General features: G+C 32.5%; 2 protein-coding genes and 1 pseudogene across 3 annotated transcripts; 1 reads left to right on the forward strand and 2 right to left on the reverse strand.

Annotated features, from left to right (window-relative positions):
• Positions 1-222: 222 nt before the first annotated feature.
• On the forward strand, positions 223-6,288 carry LOC115969435 (protein trichome birefringence-like 13). 2 transcript variants are annotated; one of them, XM_031089088.1, is made up of 6 exons: positions 223-713; positions 1,068-1,245; positions 2,331-2,471; positions 3,681-3,801; positions 4,358-4,492; positions 6,173-6,288. In XM_031089088.1, the coding sequence occupies exons 1-6, from the start codon at positions 317-319 to the stop codon at positions 6,254-6,256; spliced, it is 1,056 nt and encodes a 351-aa protein (XP_030944948.1). In that variant the 5' UTR covers positions 223-316; the 3' UTR covers positions 6,257-6,288. The 2 variants fall into 2 exon arrangements, with proteins under 2 accessions (XP_030944948.1, XP_030944947.1); XM_031089087.1 differs by lacking the exon at positions 6,173-6,288 and adding an exon at positions 4,636-5,006 and having other exon boundaries at positions 225-713.
• A 335-nt stretch (positions 6,289-6,623) lies between these two features.
• Positions 6,624-10,448, reverse strand: LOC115966654 (annotated as a pseudogene).
• A 5,495-nt stretch (positions 10,449-15,943) lies between these two features.
• Positions 15,944-21,283, reverse strand: LOC115968947 (branched-chain-amino-acid aminotransferase 6-like). The gene is made up of 10 exons (XM_031088490.1): positions 21,057-21,283; positions 19,722-19,773; positions 19,232-19,412; positions 18,765-18,941; positions 18,545-18,676; positions 17,691-17,780; positions 16,944-17,060; positions 16,547-16,642; positions 16,265-16,377; positions 15,944-16,139 (listed from the first exon to the last, which is right to left on the reverse strand). The coding sequence occupies exons 2-10, from the start codon at positions 19,751-19,753 to the stop codon at positions 16,025-16,027; spliced, it is 1,053 nt and encodes a 350-aa protein (XP_030944350.1). The 5' UTR covers positions 19,754-19,773; positions 21,057-21,283; the 3' UTR covers positions 15,944-16,024.
• Positions 21,284-25,311: the final 4,028 nt, after the last annotated feature.

The following is a 25,311-nucleotide window of genomic DNA, read 5'->3' on the forward strand; positions in this document are numbered from 1 at the left end:
AACAAGCCTATTCAAATGGGCTCGTCATCTCAATTGTATTGTTTAGGCATTTATAAAAAAGAAAAAACAAAAAAGAAAGAAAGAGGAAACTACATGGAGTGACTAATAAAACCTATTTTTCAAAATTTAAACAATAAAAATTGCTCATTTGAAATATATTAAGAAATAAAAGGACTTTATCAAATTTTAAAATTAAACTTGCATGAAATTTCAATCAGCAAGTTTGTAGTAAAAAAAAAGAAAAGAAAAGAAAAGAAAAGCCACCTATTTGGAGTTGGATCCGAGTGATGTGAACCTGAACCAGCACCGTTAGGCAATGGCCAGCAGAGAGCAGCAGCACACAAAGAAAGTCCCTCTCTTCCCATTTCTCTCTCTCCTCTGCTTCGCTTCCATCTTCCTCCTCCTCTCTCTCTCCAGGAAAACCTCCTCTCCCTCTCCTTCCCTCTCCCACTCCCACTACCGCACCTTCCAAACCCGGACCCCCGACTCCACTCCCTGCGACTACTCCGATGGGTCCTGGATCCATATACCCGACCCGAAACCCGCCAGGTACGACGCTACTTGCAAGGAGATATTCAAGGGCTGGAATTGCATCTCCAACAACAAATCCAACGGTTTCGATCTCACCACGTGGCGATGGATGCCCCGCACCTGTGATCTCCCGCCGTTCGATCCCCTTGCGTTTCTTCACAAGTTCAGAGACACCAACATCGGTACTCTTTCTCTCAAACGAATCAGTTAGTTTTTGTTTGGTTGCCGAGAAAGTGAATTAGTGTGATTGCTTTAGTAAAGTTAATCAGTGCAATTGGCAAACAAAATTATGAAATTCATACGAGTCTGATTTGGCATTGTTATTTTGCTGAACAGTTTCTGCAACTTAAATTCCATTCATGTAATTTGCTTAACCATCTTTTGTTCTGATTATCATTGGTATGCAGCTATACATTATTTATATTAATGTTTTTGCATACTGATTGCGTATTTATACAGGCACGCGTGCGTATGGATTCTATGTATGGAATTATGGTGCTATTTTTTGTAGACCTTATGAATGTTCAACAGTGCAGGGTTTGTTGGGGATTCCTTGAATAGAAATATGTTTGTTTCTCTGTTCTGCACCCTGAAGCGAGTGTCGAGTGAAGTGAAGAAGTGGCGGCCAGCTGGTGCTGATCGTGGATTTACGTTTCTTCGTTATAATCTTACCATTGCATATCATCGAACAAATCTTTTGGCGCGTTATGGTAGGTAAGGCGTTATCTGGTCATTATTTTGCTGTATCTAAGTGCATGACATATTATATCTTCTGCCACCAAACATGGTTGTTTTGTTCATTACTTGATTTTGCTGGACAAAGAACCTTCTCTCCCACACATTGTGAATGAGAGAATACATGCATTGGAAACATAGTATACCTTTTCTAGAAATGGAGGGCTTTTCTAGAGAATCCAGAATGTGAGGTGTGTATGTATATATATACTTATATAGAATAATACACAGCATTTTTCAAAACTGCTAAGTTGGCAGATTATTATTGATTCTCATATGGGCCCAGTACTGACACCTCTTTTATCATCCGCCATTAGCAAGTCGCCACATCTATAGTTGTGAAATTTGTTGTGACCCTAGACTTGTTGATAGATATTCGAAATGTGAGATTATTGGGAATGCTAAGTGTTTGTTTAACTGATTTGGCTTTTTTCTGTACACAAACAAAATAAGCTAAAATCTAAACAAAAAAAAGCTCATGGCAAGTGGACACTAAGAATTTTCAGTAGTTCTTCCCAAATTGTTCATCATGTGTTCAAGACTGAGCACTATTTTATGTGGACTATGGCATCCTGAATTGTCTTTTTATCATGAATTTGATTCAGAGCACAATATTACATAGAATGTACCTTTTTAATTTTTTTACTGGGTTTAGTTTAAAGGGAATTTTACCATCCAGTTATGTATTAATAAGATTTGGTTGCCAGTAAAAAGTAATTAAAAAAAAAAAAAAAAGGCATTGTGTTTTAACTCGGTAATTATTTTGAAGAGTTTTACAGGAATGTGTTTGGCAACAATAAGTCATGCAGCTTAGTGACTTTATCATTTGGTGGTTAAGAATTGTAATGGATGTGGTGCATGGCTTCAATTTGAAGTTCTGTGAACTTATTTTTGCTCAGTCTAAAATTGAAATTACAGATCATGCAGTCACTGTAGATGACTGATAAAGATCATGCATTGTATATAATTGTTATTTTTCTTAGTTGTTTAGTTGATTGTGTGTACAATACAATCCACAGTTTGAATTATAAAGCTGAGGCTTGCTCTGCTCCTGTTCCATGTAGGTGGTCAGCTAATGCTAATGGTGGTGCGTTGGAGTCTCTTGGATATAAAGAGGGTTTTAGAGTTGACATTGACGTACCAGAAGGCACATGGGCAGAGGCTCCAGCCTTCCATGATATTCTAATATTTAATACAGGACACTGGTGAATTTATTTTCTTTTCCATAATATCTCATAGAGTATTGATGACTTATATGATGTGTGAATGCATGTATCTTGCTGAATGAATTGACTTTATTTTAGTAGTGACAAAAATATAGACACTATCTCTGATTTAAATTTGCATGATTTTTTGAGATTTTAATGTGTTTCTTGGGAAGTTTTATTGCTTATATTTGGTGAGAATAGATGAATTGACTTCCTTATTATTTGAATACAATAATTATAGCTGCCCTGTGGGTAAGATTTAGCTGGCAACGTCGTCCTTTCCCATATGTGAAATCTTCAGTTAACTACTTCTCATGGCTTACTTCAAACTTTTGTCGAACCAATTCTTAAAAATATATAGGTTTTGTGATGCAGGATCTTTAAGAATTCAGCACTATTCTAGATCTCTTGATGAGTTCTTGAAGGGTTTTTTAATAAAGATTGATGTTTAAGGATTTTTAGGTTAGAAAAGAATGAATCTTGATGGCTGTTTGGGGTAGAGACAGGGGATAAAATAGAAAAAAAATAAAAAAAATAAAACACTAGGCGATCACACCTAGGCTTTCCTAAGCAATCACACTTAGGTAGGAGAAGGCAATCACACCCTTGAAGCTTAAAATAAGCTGCTGAATGGTGAATACTAGACCACAAATCTTGATTCTTTAGGTATTTAATCTTGTTTTTCCTTGAACTCATTCTTGTCCGCATCATTTAGGTTTAAGTTACATTTGGTGTAACTTTTGCTAATGTTACAACTCTTTTCATTGGATGTGTTTTCAGATTAATCCATCATTGGATTACATAATTACATTGTCTCCTTATACCTTCAATATCTTTTAGAAATCAAAATGATCAGAGATCAATGACAAAGTATCTTATGTATGAAAATATTAAATTTCAAGTTCTTTGTGCTTTAAAATTATAAGCAAACCTAAGATTTAGATCAGGTAGTAAATAACATCTTATGACAATGAAATTTGGCGTGTATGCTAAAAACAAAAAGAATTTGTAATTAAATGGAGGGATTTTCAAAATATTAATTGAATAAAAAGTTACGTGTAGCATGCTAGCACCCCATATTTATGTTAAATTACATTTTTTTTTATAAGTAAAAAAAAAAAAAATTCCATTATGTTAAATTGCAGATAAGATCATGGTATGAGATTGCTGCTGATCATGATTTGGCCTTCTGGTTCTTGTTAATAGGTGGTGGGCTCCTTCAAAATTTCACCCTGTGAAGTTACCCATGCTTTTCTTTGAGAAGGGTGAGCCTATCATACCTCCAATTCCCCCTCATGTTGGCCTGGATATGGTTTTAAAACACATGGTATGGGATTGAAATTTTTCTTTATTTGACTTTCTGTAATTGTGAACATCTATGCTTCCACTTGACAAGTGGTCCAACTGTACTTCCAACTTTATTTCCGCAGGCTAGCACATATGTAACTATTGCTGTAATTAAGTGCGGGCTTACTCTTCCTAGTTTTTGTAGCTATTATTGATGTTAAAGTCCTGCTCGTTACTAAATTTTATGGCTGCAATTTTTGGTCCTAAAATTTTGTCTGCGTAGGAAAGATGGGGATAGGCCATGCTCTGCATGCCTATGGGTGTCTGAGTTCTCTGATTCAAAGGTTCTAATGCGAGATATCAATGCAGTCATGAGTTCATTGTCATATAGTTTTACATGATTACCTGATCTGAGAATGCCATAATTAAAGTAGAAAAAGCAAAATGGGAACTGATTTTGACTGGATCAGATGCCTTTTTTTTTTTTTTTTTGATAAGTTGTGGTTGTGAGTTCAACATGATCAGATGTTATATATTGCATATGTTAAGTTTTTGTGTAGTTATTTGCTCTTATAGTATATGTTTATTCATGATAGGTACTGTTTGTAGAGAAAAGATTGCAACCAGGTGCGATCAAATTCTTTCGTACACAATCACCTAGACATTTTGAGGGAGGTGACTGGGACCAAGGTGGTTCTTGTCAACGGCTACAGCCTTTGTTGCCAGAGCAGGTGATTCACTTGGAACTTCCATTTCTAATATGTGTAAATATTGAAGCATGGTCTGTTAAGTCTATCTACATACTTCTATTGTTGTTTTGCTTCTGTTCTGCAAGACGACAACAAAGGTTTGAAAGTCTTGGTTTACCTTTCAGGTTGAAGAAATTTTCTCATTGAAGAATAATGGAACAAATGTCGAGGCACGCCTGGTGAATGAGCACCTATACAAAGCCCTCAAAGGGTCTGGTTTCCATATTCTGGACATAACTCGCTTGAGTGAGTTTAGAGCAGATGCCCATCCATCCACATCTGGTGGAAAGAAACATGATGATTGCATGCACTGGTGCTTACCAGGAATTACCGATACTTGGAATGATTTGCTCATAGAGCATCTAAACAATATTAAGTTTAGAGATTGATACTTGAAATTTGTTATTAGCTTTGATATCCTGAGGTTAATTGTTACATAGATATGCACCATTTTTGTACAAATAATTAAATTATAGAATTCCCAAGAAGTAGATTATGATATTCTTAGTAAAAGTAATATCTCCCTCCTATCTTTAGGAAAGGTGGGGTTGGGGCAAGGCTTTTTTTATTTTTATTTTTTGGGTCGAGGGTTGGGGAGGTTCAGAGTTTAATATGTTTTATGGACACGCTCCTCTCAGGCTCTGGTTGTGTGTATTGGTGGTGTCATGTTTATATGGTGCATTTGAATTGTAGCAAGAGAGGAACTTTTACTCGTATCACTAATTCCAGCAAGATCTGCTAATTTACTATTAGGACGATCAAAGTGTTTTTTTTTTCTCTCTCTCTCTCTCTCTCTCTCTCTCTCTCTCTCTCTGTGCCGAGTGCAAACATGCATATTAAATGTCACACACAGAGAGAGAGAGAGAGAGAGAGAGAGAGAGAGAGAGAGAGGGAGAGTTTAGATCCTCAGAGCAGTTCTGCTTTGCAGTTGGGATTTTCTAATGAATTTGTGATTTTCTAATTGGTCACGGTTTTATTTTGTTGAGAAAACTCTCCAGGTTGGTGTGTGTGTATATATATATTTTATCTCAATGTTGTCTCTTCAGCAAGGTGGTTGTAATTTTTTCCCATTCTGAGTATTATTCCCTTTATCCCATGAGAAGGTAATTAACCCAAAGTTAAATATTATAAAATCCTCAATTGCCCATTTTATTGATATCCATATTAACTGGAAATATCAAGTTCCTTAAGAGGAGAGTTCAGTTGTAAATCTTGCGGTTTTAGTTTTAAGTACTTTGTTCAAAAGGGTACAATAGTTTAACACCATGTGAAACGAGAGGGAAATAAAAAAAAATGTACATAGAGAAGAAAATTATCTCAAAGTCTGATGGACTCTAGCAATGCAACATTCTAGTCCAAATTGAAGGGGAAAAAGAAAAAGAAAAAGAAACAAAGTTGTGTTGTAAATGAGAGTGAAAAGAGGCTCAATCAACCTCGACAGTCCATCCCATCTTGTCCTCAATACGACCTGTTTGAATTCCAGTTTACATATTATAGAGTTTCTTAGGCACTGTTTCAGCTCCAGTTTTGTATTCAATCCTGCATATATAGGCATGACCAATAAGACCAAACAGTGCATATTGCTATAGGTTTACCTCTACCCTATAAATATATATGAAAATGAACTGAATTGACAGTTACTACCACCTTTTATCCTTGTAGGATATACTAACAGCGGGACTTACAACCACAGCAGTCCCTGTACAGAAAACTGCATCAACATCAAACAAATCCCCCACGGGATGACACGTTCCTCGACCAGATCAAAATTTTCACATTGGTGATCAGGTTATCATTTTTTAATTATGTAAATTTAATACTTTAGAATAAAAAAACTTCTGAAGGCAATTTATATTTTTATTACAAATATATATGTACGAAGTAACCTTTTTTTCTTTTTAACTGTAAAAAAGGGGTTCACGCGTGTGGTTATTGTCTCCCATCTACTTAAACCCTACATACTCTTATATGGTGTTGGGATTACCCAAACAATAATGGGGATTGCCATTACTCGAATTTACAACTATCAAACTCTCAGATGTGATGGGTCATTAGAATTTCCTACCATTAAATCACGTCATCAGGTGGTTAGTTACTATTTGTACATAATCACCTAATATCCAAAGCCAAGTGCAATCTCAATGATGCTTTTTCAAGTGATGCCAGGCAGAATTGTTCCACACGTTGTTGGGGTTGAAATAACATTACCCTACAACATATTTATGTAAACACAATAATTTCTGAGAAATAATGTGTGATTAAAATATGTGATTTTCCATCTGTCTTGAGTTACATAAATAAACTAAACTTCTAAATTGTCCGTACATGTAGTTTCTGAAACTTTTTTGTTATCAGTATAATAGCTCATGTGTAGCGTCAGAAAAATGGAGGAGATTAAATGATAAAAGTAAAATACCAAAGTTACTAAAATTTTACTTTAAAGATTTTTTTTTTAATAAATATGAATTGGATAATATTTCAAATCTATGATGTCTACTCTATAATGATTGCTCTTTATTATCAGAATAAGATTTTTTTTTTTTTTTTTTGGGTGTATGTGGGGATTGAACTTTAGATCTTTTATTTGAGAGATAAGAGACTTTACGAGTTAAATTAACTGGAACATACTTATTTTTAAGAATTTACAAATTAGAAATGACAATAAATATAATTTGTATCACATCAACAACATAATAAATAAATTTAGAGCCCTATAGTTCAATTGCCGTTCCTAGTCTTCTAATGAAGATATTCAGGGTCCAAAAATTCCTATATCTCCATTGTAGCTATCAAATCATGAAAAGTGAAGCATAATAAATAAATAGTTTACATATTTTTAATTGGTTATGTGATTAAAAAAATGACCCATTAGATTATAAGATATATATAGTAAAATTTGTAACATTTCTAACCTCATTTTTTTATTATTATTATTATTATTATAAAACATCACAAGAATTAATCATACCTTGACAAAGAAAATATTACAAAATGAAACCTCCTCGATATTTTTTTTAGTAACCGCGTCAAGGAATAGGACATCAGGGAATCCTCTGACCTTTGCTTGAGTTATTGCTTTGTAAATCTACATAATGGAAGGGAACAAATCTGCATAAGTGATCACTGATGAATATAGTTATACAACCAGTAATTACTGGTTTATTTATTTATTTATTTTTTACAACTAGTAACCCAAAAAAAAAAAAAAAAAAAACACTGATCAATATAGCCAAAATATCATAATGAAGCTGTTGACATGATAACGTGGCAAGCAGACCTTATAAAATTAGACCTAGACCGATGATCTTCACAATATAGTACATTTTGAGGTCTAAGCGATAAATTTTAATTGTTTTTTTTAGTAAACATTTTAAATATCAATTAAATAATATTCTACATATTTGTAACCTTTTTTTTTTTTTGGTAAAAGAGTTTAGGGTTTTAATTGGGTTGGATTTCTATTGGCTTAATATTATTATTTTGAAATTTTAAAACTAGTTTTTTATTTATTTTTATTTTTATTTTATTACAATTTTGAAAGCCTTTTGTTTTTATAATTGGGGGCTTTGGGATCTTTATAAATTTATGCGACAAGTGGGGGCTTTAAACCTAGGCCTAGAGTTGGCACTGGATCCTCTTGTTGAACCCATACAGAAAAAACGACTGGGTAATAGGAATAGCATCTCGTTTTAGTTCAATATATACTAAAGAAATTAGTGGTCAACATTAATCGCACAAGCAGCGCTAGAATTGTTAAAGCAAAAGCCCAAAGAAGTTATGCCTACCTGTGAGTAGATCCCGTTTGGTAATGGGATTTAAACAACGAAAACTGTTGTTTAAACACCACAACACGTATTTTCATACACTTTTTCACCTACACGTATTTTCACAAAATTTAAACAATATTACTAGAAATCACTTACCAAATAAGCCCTAGTTGGTGCTTGGTGGTGGTCTTGAATCTTGATAGCATGATGGGTCTTATCTTCCACCAACAAGTTTAAGGGACCCTATTTTATAGGAAAAAAAACAACAACATTGCAATATGTGAAGGCAACACCTTTTAAGATACTAACATAGATATTATAAAAGACATGCTGATGTGCTAATTAAAGTAGTTGATTAACTATTTAGCTCTTGAAAAATCTTCAATACTTGATAGTTACCTTCTCTTTATTCTATGATCTTGTAAGGAAATAAGCAGGATTCACTAAACATATTCATCTTCATTAAAATAAGTTTTAATTAACAAGAAGTTTAGGAGACAACATTTTCATAACTATAACAAATTTAGGAAACAACCATTTTCTCAAGTCTCAACTATTGACATGACTTGACCTATGATGATTGAAGTATAATAAATAAAAGTGGTGTTAGCTGTAAATCCATATAAATGCTCCAATTATATCAGGCTATGTCAGTGGTTATTAAAAAATCTATGAAAAATGTTGTCTTGCATTAATCTCTTTAATCAATATAACAATTTAATATAAAATTCAAAAGGTAACCTTGTTTTTTTAACCGTGTAACTTTATTGTTTTGTTGAGGGTGTTAGATGTAACGGGGATAGGAGTAATGCCACTCACATTGGGTTGGCTCTCATCTAGCCCCATCCCTATCCCCATGTGAGAGACATTAGACCTATTTATCCCCGTTACATAAACAATTTTATCCTTGATGTTGTCTTGCAACAAAACAATCTTAGAGAGGTTTAAAGAAAATATATGTAAAGTAGTCTTTTTGTTGTTGTTGTTGATGAACTAGTATATATAGTTTTCCTCTATAAACTAAGGCCAGATAAGCATATCCAATAACACACCTTATGATAATTTCCAACACCAACAGGGTAAACAAATATGAGAAATGATTTCTCAAAAAAAAAAAAAGAAAAAAAAAAAGAGAAATGAGAATTCTGGTGCTTGTACCAAACCCAGCATACGTCCACTTCCAATGAGCAATGGCCTAGCATAGAGCGACCCTTTCCCTGGGGGAGGTACCTATTTCATCAAACACAAACTTCTAAAGATTCAAAAATGTGCATGGTTGAGACATTAAGAGGAATAAAAGACAAGAAGGGAGTGAATACCCAATGCTTGTTGGCCAGGACTGTTTGCTTTACAGCCTCAACAAAGGGCCAAAATGGGGTTTTACCCCTTTCTCACAAACTTTCCAAAATTTTGCCTCATTTCTCAAACTATTCAGGGAAATGCTCCTGTTTTGAAACTCGATAATATGAGGATCGATTTTTCATATAAAACTCGATTATTCTATAAGCGAGTTACTAAAAACCTTGATATTCATATAGTCAAGTTATTCTAAGCATTGTGCCACGCTGGCAAAGCAGACGTGGCCTTTTCCAATAAAAAAATGCTTGTGTATACATGCATAACTCGGTAACTTGAAAATCGAGTTTGCCTTAACAATTTGAATCCCTAACGTCTCACAATGCCTGTTCACTCTCTCCCTATACACTCCCTCGCTCTCTGCCATCACTCTCCTTCACTTTCTGCTCTGCGATCACTTTTCCCCACTCTCCATCAGTCTCACTCTCCCTATCTAGTCTCCCTCACCCTCTTTAATTAGTCGCCTAGCTAGGTTCCCTAGTGCTTCCGTCGAACCCTCATCGTACCCACTGCCGTTGATTATAGGTACGTTGCTCTCCTCTGATTTTTAATTCAGTTACTTCTTCAATCTGCAACCTTTGAAATGATTTGGTTTTGCTTGGAATATTTAGATTTTTTTTTTTAGGGTAGTCCATGCATATGGTAAGAACATACAAGAGAATCAACAACTATTTGATTCTAAATGCAACTTCAGAAAGAAGAAATTTCTAATAAAATTTAGAGATAGATATTTTTTGACGGAATTTCTCATGCATTTGTTGATTTCTCTTGATATTGTCTCAGAAGGTTCTGAAATCATACCATTTACTCACCATCGTTAATCTGATATATATATGTGAGTGTGTGTGAGTGTGTGTGTGTGTGGGGGGGGGGGGTGTTTAGCATTATAAATATTGTTGAACTAAATTAGTTTAAACTAGAACTCACCGTCTTTTTTTATATCAGTATATAAAATTATGTTTGATCACTTTGATCTAATTAAATTAAATAGGATTTTTCCTACAAATTATCTAATTAATTTAATTTGTTAATTTAAACTAGCCGCGAACCCGCGCGTTGTGCGTGATAATTATTTTTATGGTGGTTTTATTAATTTTTTTTTTTTTTTTACAATTTAAACTAATCTAATAATGAGTAATGTATTTCATAATTATATTTTTATTTATTATAGGAACAATCATAAATGTAATATAGGAACAATCCAAAACACCAAAAAAACGTAAACTAAAAAAAATTAATAAAACTTAACAATGATTAATTGAACCAATATTAGCCGCCCAAAACATATTATCAAATAAAAAATTATTAGCAAAATCCAAGAATTAAATTTCTATATATGCATTGTTATAAAATAATAATAATAAAAATAAAATTGCAAAAGTTAAATTTGTCACCTATCCGATTATTTTCGTTTGGCTAACCTTTACTTTTCTTTAAATAAATAACATTATAGAGTACTTCTAATACAACTATTAAGAGTACTTTGTCCACTACAAAGGATTAGAAAATAAACAAAAATTAGTAAAGTCTCATAGTTTAACATCTAAATTGAGAACTATAAAAAATCATGTTATGTAACAGAATAAATACTAAATTATCCAAATCATGCTATGTAATAGAATAATATTATATTTTTATATACTATATTTAATTCTTTAGAACGCAATAGGATAACATTTAACAATCAAAGAGAATAATAAAAAAAAAAAAAAAAAAAAAAAACAACAACAACAACAACAATTTAAAAAACAAAACTAAATCACAATTTAAAAAACAAAACTAAATTGCATTAAACCAAGATAGAGTTTTAAAGAATATAAAAAATTATCAACCTAAAGTAGAGATGCAAGAAAAATAAAAAAATCCACCAAAAAATTTAGAGAGAGAGAGAGAGAGAGAGAGAGAGAGAGAGAGAGAGAGAGAAGGAGAGAGAGAGGGAACCTTCTTTTTGTGAGGGAAAACTATGTATAGAATAGAATAAATAGTGACAAAGTTATAGTAAGAGGGTGTGAATAAGAAGAGACAAAAATAAAGGAAGATGAAGGGATAGAGGAAAAATGATATTAATGTAGAGGGTAGTGGAGAAATGAAAAGGTAAGGGAGGGAAAAAGATTGGAAAAGTAGTGGGGAGATGAAATGGTAAGGGAGAGAGAAAGGTTGGAGAAGTGTAAATATTAAAAAAATAAATGTTAAAAAAAATTATAAGAAAATTGAAAAAAAAAACCCTAAATAAATAAGAAGTGGGCTGGATTAATTATACAGATTTATTATAGGGTGATAGTGGAAGTATATAAATAAGTAGTGGGCTGAATTTATTATAGGGTGATAGTGGAAGTAAATAAATAAGTAGTGAGCTGTATTTATAGAGCCAAAAATTGTAAAAATCATTTTAAAATTGTAGGACAAATTATATTTTAAAAAAGAAAAGAAAAAAAAGAATGATGTGGCAGCTGATGTGGCGCAACGTGAGAGCAGCAGCATTAAACGCTACGCTTCAACTTTTAGTAATATATATATATATATATATATGTATCACATATAAATATTTTATTCTTGAACTTTATGTTTACGGTGCATCGCATTGATTAACGACTTGTTATTAATATACAGTGATTGTTTAGTAGTTACATAATACTAGAAGCCTTGCCATAAGAACTTGTAAATGTTGTTTTAAAGTTGTCATTAGAGCTTTCGCAAATGTTGTTTTTGGAAACAATGTTGTAACTTGTAATCTCGTTACAAAGTGTGTTAGAGTTTGTTTGGATGTAGTGAGTTTTGAGTGATATCACTCAATTTTCTGTAAAATTGTAACATTGCTTGTGTGTGTTGTTTTAGCACAAGTGAGCCTTTTAGTTAGAAATGAAATGGAGCAAAGAGTCAGGAGAGACAAGTTGATTGCAATAAAAATTGAAGCTTTGATAGTAAAGACAAGTGAGAGAGAGGAAATGTGAGGAAGTTGAGTGAAGGAAATTGGGTTGTGGTAGTAGCCAATATATAGAACTTTGGGATGGGGCTAGCTAGAGACTATTTCAGCCACTGTCACAACTAACTGTAATGGATTTTAAAAGTGTTGGGATCGAAAACTGCTTGATACTAAGCATTCGCATAAAGAAAACAACAAAACTTGTCTTTTTTAACGTAATAATCTACATTTATTTTATTTTATTTTACATTATATTGCATGTTATATCCTAAATTCCATTTGCTATGTTTGGTTGTCGATTGTTGTTTCATATAACCAACATAAATTTTCACTATTGTAATGAGACTATTGAATATGATGTAGGCAAAAGAAAGTGGGGCAGCAGTGGAGCATGTAGATGTTTTTGCAAAAGTATACTTTACCAAAGATGGAGATGCTATTAATCCTGAAGTGTGGGAGAAGATTGTAAGCCCTATATCGTAACTTATTTCTTTTGTATTTTGTGCGTGTATTGTTTATAGCAAGTAATATGTTATTTGGTTCTTGTGTGAAAACAGGCTAAGATGAATCAATTTTAACTCAAGGGGGCAGATCACTACGAGGGGAGCGTGGTGAAGGAATCCTATGGTCGAAAGATGATGTGTTTGCTCAAGTGATGGGTGCAGAACGCTGTGGTTGTGTACATGGGGTGGGTTTTGGACCATTCCCATCAGGAAGAAATGGGTCCAACCTTTTATGCTATATATCGACTCCATCGTCGTCAAGCAAAACGACCCATCAGATGACTGAATTGGAAACTTTGCTTGGATCTGTGATGGACCAACCTTCCCATTCAAAGGAGAGGCATCAGGAGCAACTCGCCGAAGCAGATGCGTAGCATAAGAAGCGACTCGCTGAAGCACTAGCCCAATCAGATGCAAAGCATAAAGAGCAAATGGCAGAAATGATGTTGCACATGAAAGAAATGTTAGCCCAATTTAGCCCACTTCTGCATTCTTTACTGCCTTCTCAGGTACTAAAAATGTTGCATTTAATTTAATGAAAATTGTGTATTTATTGCAATGTATTGTTATGTGCTACTAATACAATGTGTTTAATATATTCAGGATAACACTGCATCTAAATGAGGACTCCTCGTGGATATTGAATGGCATTATTTTGTATTACTTTTTGGCTGTTCGTGAATGAATATTTTAGACATGAATATTATTTTGATATTATAGACAGGTTGATATGTAGACATGTTAATCATGCCATTCAAAGATTGACAAACCTTTTTGTGAACAAAACTTTTTAGTTGAATCTCTTGTATATGTAGACAGCTACATTGATCCTTTAACAACATAGAAGAGTCTAAGAGGATTAAACAGTGAAGCCATGCATTGTTCTCACAGTAAGTTTGAAATATATAAATATCGTTTCGTAATTTTTGGTTTTTTTTTTCTTTATTGTTATTTTAGTACTTTTTGCTGGTTTCATTTGTGCGATTTTGTTGGATAGGAAATTTTCCATTATTGCTCTTGTTGATCATGGCAAGTCTACGCTTGCTAACAGGCTTTTGGAGCTCACTAGGACCATTAAGAGAGGCCATGGTCAGCCTCAGTACCTTGACAAGTTGCAGGTATATTAGCATTTTAAAAGGGTTGTTTTTGTTGTTGTTTAGGAAAAACATGAATTGGTTATTCAATGGAATTTGTATTGCTTTCGAGTGGGCTTGTTTAAGAGTGATGAGTGAAGTTTATACTTGCTGAGTTGTCTAGGAAGAGACATGAATTGGGAATGATATGGAATTTATATTGCTTTTGAGTGTATGATGCTTTTCATGGGTTTGTTTTTGAGTGAAGTATATGCTTGCCAAATTGTTTAGGGAGATACATGACTTGGGTATTCTATGGAATTTGTATTACATTTGATGGGTTTGTTTCCGAGTGAAGTTATAGACTCTTCCTAGTTGGTTAGAATTATAAAAAAAGAAAAGACGAGTATGCTTAGTTGTTTAGGAAGAAACATGAATTGGGTATTCTATGGAATTTGCATTGCTTTTGAGATTGTGGTGCTTTTGATGAGTTTGTCTTCTTAGGTGATTAGAATGATAAATGATAAAAGAGAAAAGAAAAGAGTTTGCTAAGTTGTTTAGGAACATATAAACACACCCACTTTAATTGTAACATATTAAACAAATTTAGGCACCAATACTTGAAAGATGCAATGCTTCACTCCCATATATTAATCCTTAATTTGTTTGCTCCAAGCGACTATCATTTCTTAGAAAACTATTGAAAGTATAGAAGTTATATAAGATCACATTTGATAGTGCTGAAAAGTTGTCTAACTTCACTAATCTTGTTTTTAAGAGCGTCTCTAGCTGCTGTATATTTTGATCATAGCATTCAATTTTGGAAAAGTCAAGGTTTTCTTTATATGAAGTAACTTATGTTCTTCTTAGTTCTCTACTTGGTTTGAAATAGTTGACTGTTGCCTTTATATTTTTGCAGTACCATAATGGACATACATTGTGTTTTACCTGTAAAACAAGGGTACAAAACCGATGCCTCACTTGTAGACAAGAGCTTGGAGATGGGAAGGCATCCCTAGAAGCATCCGGGATAGCCATAGGAAGGTTAGGGATAGTCATGTGCATACCCAATGTTTGCAGTTGAGGTATCTCAAAATCATGTGTTGATGCTTGCTGCATCTTTTTGTGTCAAATGTACTCTAAACTTTCCTCCATTTTGTTGCTGTATTAAACTCCATATTTCTTAAAGATTGATAATTTCCCATATTCCTTAAAGATTGATTGAATCAACATTGTGATAGGTTTGAGAAAATTCCAGCTTGATATTTGAGAAAATTCTGGCTTGTTATTTGTTGCATGCAACAAGTAACAAGCTGGAATTTAGTGTGTGATAGGTTTCCTATAGTAGTGTTTGTAAAACTTATAGTAGTGTTTATATATGCACTTGCCATTTGGCCTTAAAAAAAAAAAAAGAGAGGCTATAGCCGCATTTTTAAAACGCGGCTATAGGCAAATTAAAAAAAAAAAGAAGGGTTATAGCCGTGTTTTTAAAACGTGGCTATAGCTGTCCCCTATAGTCGCATTTGAAAAATGCGGCTATTGGCCAAATCGTCTAGAGTATGTCCTATAGTTACGGGTTTTAGGCACAATTGAAAATGTGGCTATAGGCCAAATCGTCTTATAACCACGTTTTTAGGAGCTATAGCCGTGTTTTAAAAACGCGGCTATAAGAATTTTTTTTTTTTTGGTAGTGCCTATATTTTTATTAGGACCAAAAGGCTACAATAATTCAACACCACATGATACGAGAAGGAGAAGAAAAATGGAAGAAATAAAACTATCCCTTTGAAGTCATAAAATTTGATAAACTGTAGAAATGCAGCATTCTAGTCCAAATTAAAAAAAAAAAAAAAAAATAGAAACAAGGTTTTGCCACAAATGAGAGGGAAGGCTCAATCAATTTCGACAGTCCATCCCATCTTGTCCTCAATACGGCCTGTTTGAATCCCAGTTAACATATCATAAAGTTTCTTAGACACTGTTTCAGCTCCAGTCTTGTATTCAACCCTGCATGCATAGCCATGTAACCAAAACCAATAAGACCTAGTCCTCATATATACACATAAAGGAAAAGACATATACATTGCTGTAAATATTTATGAAAATGAACTGAATTGATACTTGATAGTTACCTTTTATCCCCATAGGTTATACTAGAAACTGGACTTACAACCACAGCAGTTCCAGTACAGAAAACTTCATCAACATCAAACAAATCCTTCAATGGAATGACACGTTCCTCGACCTGAACAAAATTGGCACATTTTTAATCAGTTCATGGTAATCATTTTTGAAATATGTAAATTTAATACTTTGGTGAATACCTTATAATAAAATAGTTTTTGAATGCAATGAATGTTTTCATTACAAACATGTATGACTTGGTACATCAATCATAGGAGAAGAATAATCACCTGATAACCAAAGCCAAGTGCAATCTCAATGATACTTTTTCGAGTGATGCCAGGCAGAATTGTTCCACAACTTGCTGGGGTTGAAATAACATTGCCCTACAACATAATTTATGTAAATACAATCATTTCTGAGAAATAATGTGTGATTAAAATATGTGATTAAGCTTGACATGATTTAGCAAATTCAGTTTTATTGTATTCTCCATCTCTCTTGACTCTTGAGTTAAATAAACTATACTTCTAAATTGTTGGTGTCTCATCAACAATATAATAAATAATTATTTTAAATATTTTTTTTATTATGTGTATAAAAAGTGACTCATAACTTTATAAGATATAAAATTTGTAGTATTTTTAATATTGCTTCCGATAAAATATCACAACGAAAATATCATACCTTGACAATGAAAATATTACAAGATGAAACCTCCTCAATATATTTTTTAGTCACCGCGTCTAGGAATAGGACATCAGAGAATCCTCTGGCCTTTGCTTGAGCTATTGCTTTGTATACCTACATAATGGAAGGGAACACTTCTGCGCATAAGTGATCATCAGTATAGTCAAGAAATCATAATGAAGCCCTTTACTTGATAACGTGGCAAGTAGATAAACCATTTTGATGTCTAAGGTGATAAATTTTAGTTGTTTTATTTAATTTAATTTAATTTAATTTGTTTCGTATTTTAAATATCAATTAAATAATATTCAGCACACTCTTTACTTTATTTTATTTTATTTTTTTTATGAAGAGTTTAGGGTTTTATTTGTGTTGAATTTCTATTGTCTCAATATTTTGGGGCTTTCTTGGAAGGGGGAAAAGAATGTAAAACCCACTTTTATATATATATATATTAAAAATTAATTATCATTTTAAATTTTATGACTTAAAAAAAAAATTAGTGGGATCTTAAGCCTAGGCCTAGAGTTGGCACTGGATCCTCCTGTCCTGAACCCATGCAGAAAAAAAAAGGGTAAAGTTTTTTATTGACTCATTCTTAATGTATATTTGTATAATTATAATTATATTAAATTTTCTATATAGATAAAAATACTAAAAACCTTACTCGGAGGCATTAATCGCACAGGAAGCTCTAGAATAGTAGAATTCTTAAAGCAAAAACCTGAAAGAAGTTATGATTACCGGTGAGTAGTTGGTGATGGTCTTGATGTCCCCAGTTCCACCAGGAGTAGCACGATGGGTCTTATCTTCCACAAGCAAGTTTAAGGGACCCTATTATATTATATAGGGAGGAAAGAAAAAAAAAACCCAACATTATAGTATGTGAAGGCAACCTCTCAAAATAGGTATTATAAAAGACATGTTGATACGTTAAACTAGTATAGTTGATTAACGTTAATTTAGCTCTTGAAAATTCTTCAATCCTTGATAGTTACCTTCTCTTTATGTTATATATGATGCTATCTTGTACGTAAATAAGCATATTCACTTTTGTTAAAATAAGTTTTAATTACAAGAAGTCTTAGAGATAACATTTTTCACAGTTTCTATCGATATGGCTTGGCCTATTATTGTGATTAAAGTACACTAAAAATGGTGTCAGTAGTAGATCCAAGTAAATACTCCAATCGCATCCAGCTATGCCATCGGTTATGAATGAAATTGAGAAAATTAAATGTTATGATTTTCATATTACTTATTAATTAATATAGCAATCTAATATAAAATGCAAAAAAAGACCTCTTTTTTTTATATTTTATATTTTATATTTTATTTTCAATAGCATATATTTATAGTCTTGTTGATGATATTAGGTGTAATGGGAATATGGGTAATGCCTTTTATATTGAGGTGAGTCTCATATGGTCTCATTTTCTTGTAAGAGACATTACACCTGTACCCGTTACAAAAAGAATTTTTTTCTTTGACTGTGTCTTCTTGCAACAAAATGTTATTAGAGAGGTTTTAGGTATATATTGGTACAGTATAGTTTTCCTCTATTAACTAAGGCAAAATAAGCATAGCTAATAACCCACCTTGTGATAATTTCCAACAGGGCAAGCATGTATAAGAAATGAGATTTCCGGTGCTGTTACGAAACTCAGTACAGGCCCACTTCCAATGAGCAATGGCCTAACATAGAGCGAACCTTTCCCTGGGGGAGGTACCTATATTTCATGAAATACTAACTTCTAAAGGTTCAAAAATTGTGGTTGAGACATTTAGAGGAATAAAAGACAAGAAGGGAATTAATACCCAATGCTTGTTGGCCAGGACTGTTTGCTTTACAGCCTCAACAAAGTGCTCAATAGATGGCGATGGCATGCAAAGTCTCTCTGCACCAATCTGCAAGCGTTGAGCATTTTGTTCCGGTCGAAAGAGCAATACACGACCATCATCTCTCCTGTATGCCTTTAGACTTTCCAGCAATCCCTAAAGAAATGACAGTGGATGATTCAGAGATTAAATATTACAAATTTAAAAGTGTATTTAGTATTTTAAATGACATAACACATATTTCAGTGTCAGATTTATGTAGAAAATAAAATTTTAATCATGAAATGAATTATCTCCATTTCAAATAAAATAAAGAGAATCTTGTTTTGTGTAAATATGTACATTTAAATGAGTTTTATTTTTATGTGACCAAAAGTACATTTGTTTACCGGCCAAATGATACAATTGGGTATGATATTCCTCTGCATAATCAAAGATGATCTCACCTGTCCATAGTTTAAGATTCCGGCAAATGGGCTTATTGCAATGTTTGCATAGGGAATAATGTTTCCGACTCCGTTGGTAAAATTCTCCTCTTTACCGAATTTCGTGACATACATGTAATCTGCTGGGACTAGATCAAATCCAAGTTCATCCCAGTTGATATCGGCATGTTTTTCAACTCCACTAGTGTTTTATATATATTTTTTTTCAAACAAAAGAAAGGGAAGAATGTTACAAATATATTCACTTTGATCCTTGTATCTTATATATGATACATATGATAATTATTATTCAAGCATACACAATATATTAAAAGGACCACGAATCACAAGAAGAAATGTAAGTAAAGAAAACACCAAGGTATATATGTTTATACTATATACTAAGTTTGATGCAAGAAGCATATTTATGCAACTTCCAGCATTAAAAAATGCTAATCAAATTTTGTCAAACTGCTCAATGTAATTTTTAACTGAAAGCTATTTGTATTACCTGTTACTCTTGGTTTGAGTGGGTGAAGCCATAGACGCAAACTTGGCCTCAGCTGCAACCAAGAAAACAGTCACTCATGTCATGAAATTTCGCATTAGACTAAAAAATGAAAGTAGCTGAAGCCCCGGCACGGTTTTCTAATCATATCAAGCGCAAAGCTTTTTCTTGTCTAGCTTTATATTCATCAATAATCTAAACAAGAACTTAATGGTGATTACTTTGGCTATTTCAGAATATCTTCTAAGGCTAACGATAGGATTTCAGTCTTAAACATGACTTGATAATTCATGTATTTATTTTGCATTTTTCAATACATTTCAAAATGTTAATTAGGCTAAAATAGTTAATCTCATTGATGGAAAATGGAGGTAAAGGATGGTTTGATTGCAGTTTTCGGATAGCTAAATTTAAATCCAAAAATCTATCGATATTTTGGCCAATATATATATTTCAAGATTGTTTTACTTCTTAATTTTTCATATGTAAATATATATATATATATATATGTATGTATGTACATAATCATCTATATATTAACAAATAATATGCAATTAAGTAGTTAATAATTAATATTTGAGTCAAATATATAGTATTTGTATTTATATAGCCAAATTTCACATTATTCTGAAATGAAAATGAAAATATAACAAGTATTTGACACAAATATATGTTTCATGTACTGAATCTTACGATGTGTAAGAGAGAAAGGAAGCTAAAGGGAATTTAAATGGTATAGATTTATTTATTATATTCTAGTTACATAACATATATTTTTCTCTAGTAAATATACATACAAATATTTAATTCAAATGGTGTGAAGAAATATATTTCTTTCATTAATGTATAAATTAACTCAATTAATATAACAATTAATGATTAACTCAATAAGTAAATTATGGGAAGAAAAATTTACTGTTATTTTAATGTAATTATGACTGGAAATATAAATTCGGGAAGAAAATTAGTAAAAAAAATCCATTTTTTTTCACTAAAAAAACCAAGTTCACCAATACTAAATCATTTTTTTTGTTCTTTTGCAACCATAAGTCGAAGGAATCATGCAACCCAAATTCGAACCATAGTGTGTTCTTTTGAGGAAAAAACCAAATCCATCAAGTTAAGCCTATCATCACAAGTACATAACAAAGTGGAGCAGTGAAGAGTTTTCAAAGCCAAAAAGAATAAAAACGACATGTTCACATAGTGAAGTTGGTCAATACTGAGATAAAATTCATATAATCTTCTTTGCTAGAGATCAAATTCACAGAATTGTTAGTTGTTGCCATGGAACGTCAAAAACTAAACAAGATGCAAATATAACTGATAAATCCTTACCAATGGAGTGAGCGAACGTGTACGAGAGAATATATATATGGTAACGATAAAAATGGCTGTTTGGATCGGTAAATACACTGGAGCCTTCTTATATACCCTTTTTCCGATCAAAACCAAAACGCAACCCCTTCTACCTACTTCTGTCTGGTACGTGCATCTTCAACAACAACGGAAAAAGCAAATAGCAAATGGTTGAAGAAGTCATTGTTGGCAACCCTTTTTTATTTTACCTAGTTTGGTATCTATAAATAAAATAATGTTGGTCCTATAGACTGCTGCAGCTACTTAAATAAAATAAAAGAGTAAGTGGCTGACTTGTGGTAGAGATTGTTTTAAAAAGTGTGGTGTAGATTAAATTTTGGGAAATGAAAAGTGAAAATAAAAATGGATAAAGTTGATGTCTTGACGAGATCAGACATGATGTTGACAGGTGAATTGAGGGAATAAAAAGAAAAAGATTTTAAATTTGCTTTGACTTAGAAATTAACGTATATATAAATCTATCATAAATCTTAAGTTGAAAAATGTTTTTTCTGCAAATTTTTTTTATATATTTTAGTTAAATCTTTAATTTTTACTAATTTAATATATTTATTTATAATTTAAATAATTATTAAATAAATTATGATATCATCACGGTTCAATCTCGGTTTGACTTTAGTTTGATCTTAAAAATCTTAAATCTCTCTCTTGTATGGTTCTTTGAATGGTCCAAATTTCAAAACTATGCCTAGCATTACTCAAAATAAAATTCTTACTTGTAGGAACTAAATTTAAAATAAAATACTACCAGGTAGCTTGTGTGATATATAGAATAATTAAAATAAAAATTACATACATTTATTAGTTTTGAGAAGTTTTACGTCTATAATAAATCATATGTGGTAAGTTATTATTGGCTCTTATTTGAATCCACAATTTAAATTACTTTTTTTTTTCACACCTATAACAATCTACCACTAAAAATTTGTTGTGAAAGTATTGTAAAAATATTGTGGATGTAATATTTCTCATTAGTTTACTGTATGACTTTGGAATTATTGTTTCAATAGTTAGAACCACTAACTCTGTAAGTCTTCAGCCATTTGTAACCCAAAAGGAAAAATATGATCATAAAATAATATACACAAAAAAAAAAAAAACCTTAACATAAGTTTGTGCTATATGTATTTTAGTTGCATTTTCATACTCATATTCCATTGTGGTATTAGAACCTCTTTCATGATATGTTATTGAATGATTTTTCATTTTAATTTTCCGTTCCTAAACTACCAATTAGTCTAATGTGAGTGATTAGCCAAATTTCATATTGCTAGCATTAATATAAATAAATAAATAAATATATATAAATATATATATATATATATATATATATATATAAACTAAAAACATATAAAGAGCAATATGGAAATGTAAAAAAAAAAAAACCAAACCAAGCTAGACACTAAGAAGTGTTTAGGAAGAGGAAAACCTGAATACCGGGTGGAAAAACCTCTCTTTACTCATTCCGTTGGGAAATTACTACTAGTATGAATACTTGTGAATTGTGATACATAAAAGACTGTGAACTCTCCAAGTTCATATCAACCTATGTACTTGAACTCTCAAAACTCTAGCTAAAAACTAGCTTTACCAAACCTTTTCTTCATTTAGTTGACCGGAAACACTACTGTTGAACCACCATCGAAAAACCACTAAATTGATTTGGATTTGAAATGTCTCTAGTGGTTTCCAAGCCTTCAACAAAACTTACAACACTCGGTATATGGTGATGGAGGTGAAGGTGTAAAAATTTCTCTAAATGATTTAGCAATGGTGAGAGAAATTGAAAAGAGAGGTTGGTAGAAGATTTTTCTCTAGACAAAGGTTCTCTATTTCTCTACAAAGATGGATGGGATTAAATGAACTCTTTCTCAATGTATATACTCATATCACACTCTCTAGCCCCGTCAAACATGCAGAAGATGTGAGGTTTGGCATATATAAGAGCATTCGTATTGGGCCTTCGAAATGTCAAATGTAAGGAAAATTTGGCATTCAGGCCTAAAGGAGTTCAGCATTCGGAATTGTAAATGTAGACTATTGCAAAAAAAATTTGCAATTGTGCTACTGTGCAATTCTACATGTAAAATCGCACTATGGCTCAATTGTAAAAACAAAAATATTATTTTATTCCTTTTCTCTCTTATCTGTCTCCTAACTCTCCCACTCTCTCAACTTTGTCACCCACGTCTCTCTCTCTTTCAAATTTCTCCCTTTCCCTTTGCTCTCCCTCAGGCCACTATTGACCACCATCACCCAGCAATGCCAAGCCTAGGCTGTGTCTTGATGTTTTGCTCCGATGGGTTTGCTCCAATGTGGATGTGGTTTGCTCCAATGGTGATGCGTGCTGTTTGCTCTGATGGGTTTGATGTGGCTTCGATAGGTTTGCTCCGATGTGGGTGTGGTTTGCTCCGATCGGTGTATCATGGGTCAGGTGGTGCTGTGGGTTTGGATCGGTTGTGGCTGGTGGGTTTGGATCGTGGAGATTGGTGGGTTTCTGGGTTTGGATCGGTGCTGTGTATGTGGATCGATGCTGTGGGTTTGGATCGGTGCTGTTGTGGTCATGTCTTGTGATTGTGGTTGTTGGTGGTGGTTTTTGGCAATTTTTTGTGTTTCTTTTCCTCTTGGTGGTTGTTTCTTATGGTTTGATAGGTCAAAAACGAATTGACCCCTTGTGATAAATTAATTAATTAATTTAGTTTAGTGAATTAATTAAGTTAATTAACATGCAAACGTGTGGTTGCACAAATAAATTAATTACCAATAAACTAAGTATACAGCGAAAAATAAATTTGACACGGGTGATTTGTTTACGAATGGGGAAAACCTACACGGCAAAAACCCCACCGGGTGATTTTTAGGTCACCACTCCCAAAATTCCATTATTATCATAACAAGCGATTACAAGTAAAGGAATCTCAGTATCTTATACCAACCTACAGTTGAACCCATACCCTAAAACCCAATTGAACTTGTTTTGTAGTGACAATTTCTCATAGGGATTAATTGTAAGCTTAACTATGTATTTAAAAGCTCTTGAGCACCCTCCCATTGCAAGTCAGTTTTTAAGAGTTAGTTTTACTCATGGGTTTCTAACAGACTTAGTGCAACCACAATTTAGAAAAAATTGCTGCAATTTAGTAAAGTCACTTGACGGAACCATAACTTTTAATCCCAACTTTTATTATATAGTATATGATAAATTAGATGTGTTGAGTTCAAGTTGTAACTTTAAACTGTGTTATACCATCTAATCTTTTTTAATTAGATGCAAATTTGAACAAATCTACTATTAAATTATATTTTCTTCGTATATTCTCCATAATTGCAAAATTTTAAGTGATTAAAGATCAATAGTCTTGTCATTAATAAACTGTTTAAAATCAAGTTGTTATAGTTTAAAATAATACATAAAATATGAGTTTATGGATTAAAAGGTAAATAATATCTGATTGATGTGAAAATTGGCGTGCTTGTTAATAATACATGGGACATATAATCCAACGATAAGATTTTTAAAATATGATTTCAATAACAAGTTATTGGGTGATGTAATATCGTTTAGAGTTACACCATGTGTCACTTGAACCCAACCCATATTAGATAATTCAATTTTAATTCATTAAAAATTCTGATTTTTTTTTTTTTTTAAGAAGAAAATTGTATCAGTTTATTAATTCATAGAAAGAAGATTTAAGACATAGTAGTCATGGAGGAATAGACACCATCCATACAAAAATAGGAAAAGAATGCCTGAGAATTATCTAACTTTTCAATAACATAAACATTAGATTATTTGGTTCCACATCTGAGAATTATCAGAGTCTGAAAACTCCCACATTTTCTCATTCAAATTATTATCAAATAGATATTTTTGCTACTAGAATTAATGCACCAACAAAATCCTTGTATCTTCCCCCAAAGAATTGGATAAGGAATATTCTTGATAAAATTGCTGTTTTATAGGAGAAATTATTAGGTTCATCAGGATGATTGCTGACGTGGTCCTTCCAACTAATGAGACAATATCATTTATGCAAATGTGTGAATGAGCATCTTAATCAATACAATGAATAAAAAATAAAAATTACCAGGTGATGTTATATTTGCATAAATAACGATATTTTGTTGGTTAGAAGGTCAGAAAGGACCATGTCAACAGTCTTCTTAGTGGACCTAATAATTTCTCGTTTTATAGTGAGAAAAATGGGGT

The sequence above is a fragment of the Quercus lobata genome, chromosome 11 (assembly GCF_001633185.2).
Source record: "Quercus lobata isolate SW786 chromosome 11, ValleyOak3.0 Primary Assembly, whole genome shotgun sequence".
Taxonomy (NCBI): domain Eukaryota; kingdom Viridiplantae; phylum Streptophyta; class Magnoliopsida; order Fagales; family Fagaceae; genus Quercus; species Quercus lobata.

Coding starts and splice junctions, on each gene's coding strand:
- LOC115969435 (XM_031089087.1), top strand. CDS start 317: ATGGCCAGCAGAGAGCAGCAGCACACAAAGAAAGTCCCTCTCTTCCCA. Junction 2,472..3,680: donor ATATTTAATACAGGACACTG/GTGAATTTATTT, acceptor TCTTGTTAATAG/GTGGTGGGCTCCTTCAAAAT. Junction 4,493..4,635: donor AGCCTTTGTTGCCAGAGCAG/GTGATTCACTTG, acceptor TTTACCTTTCAG/GTTGAAGAAATTTTCTCATT.
- LOC115968947 (XM_031088490.1), bottom strand. CDS start 19,753: ATGGCTTCACCCACTCAAACCAAGAGTAACAG. Junction 18,677..18,764: donor TCCTGGCCAACAAGCATTGG/GTATTAATTCCC, acceptor CATGAAATATAG/GTACCTCCCCCAGGGAAAGG. Junction 16,643..16,943: donor GTAATATTTTCATTGTCAAG/GTATGATATTTT, acceptor ATTATGTTGTAG/GGCAATGTTATTTCAACCCC.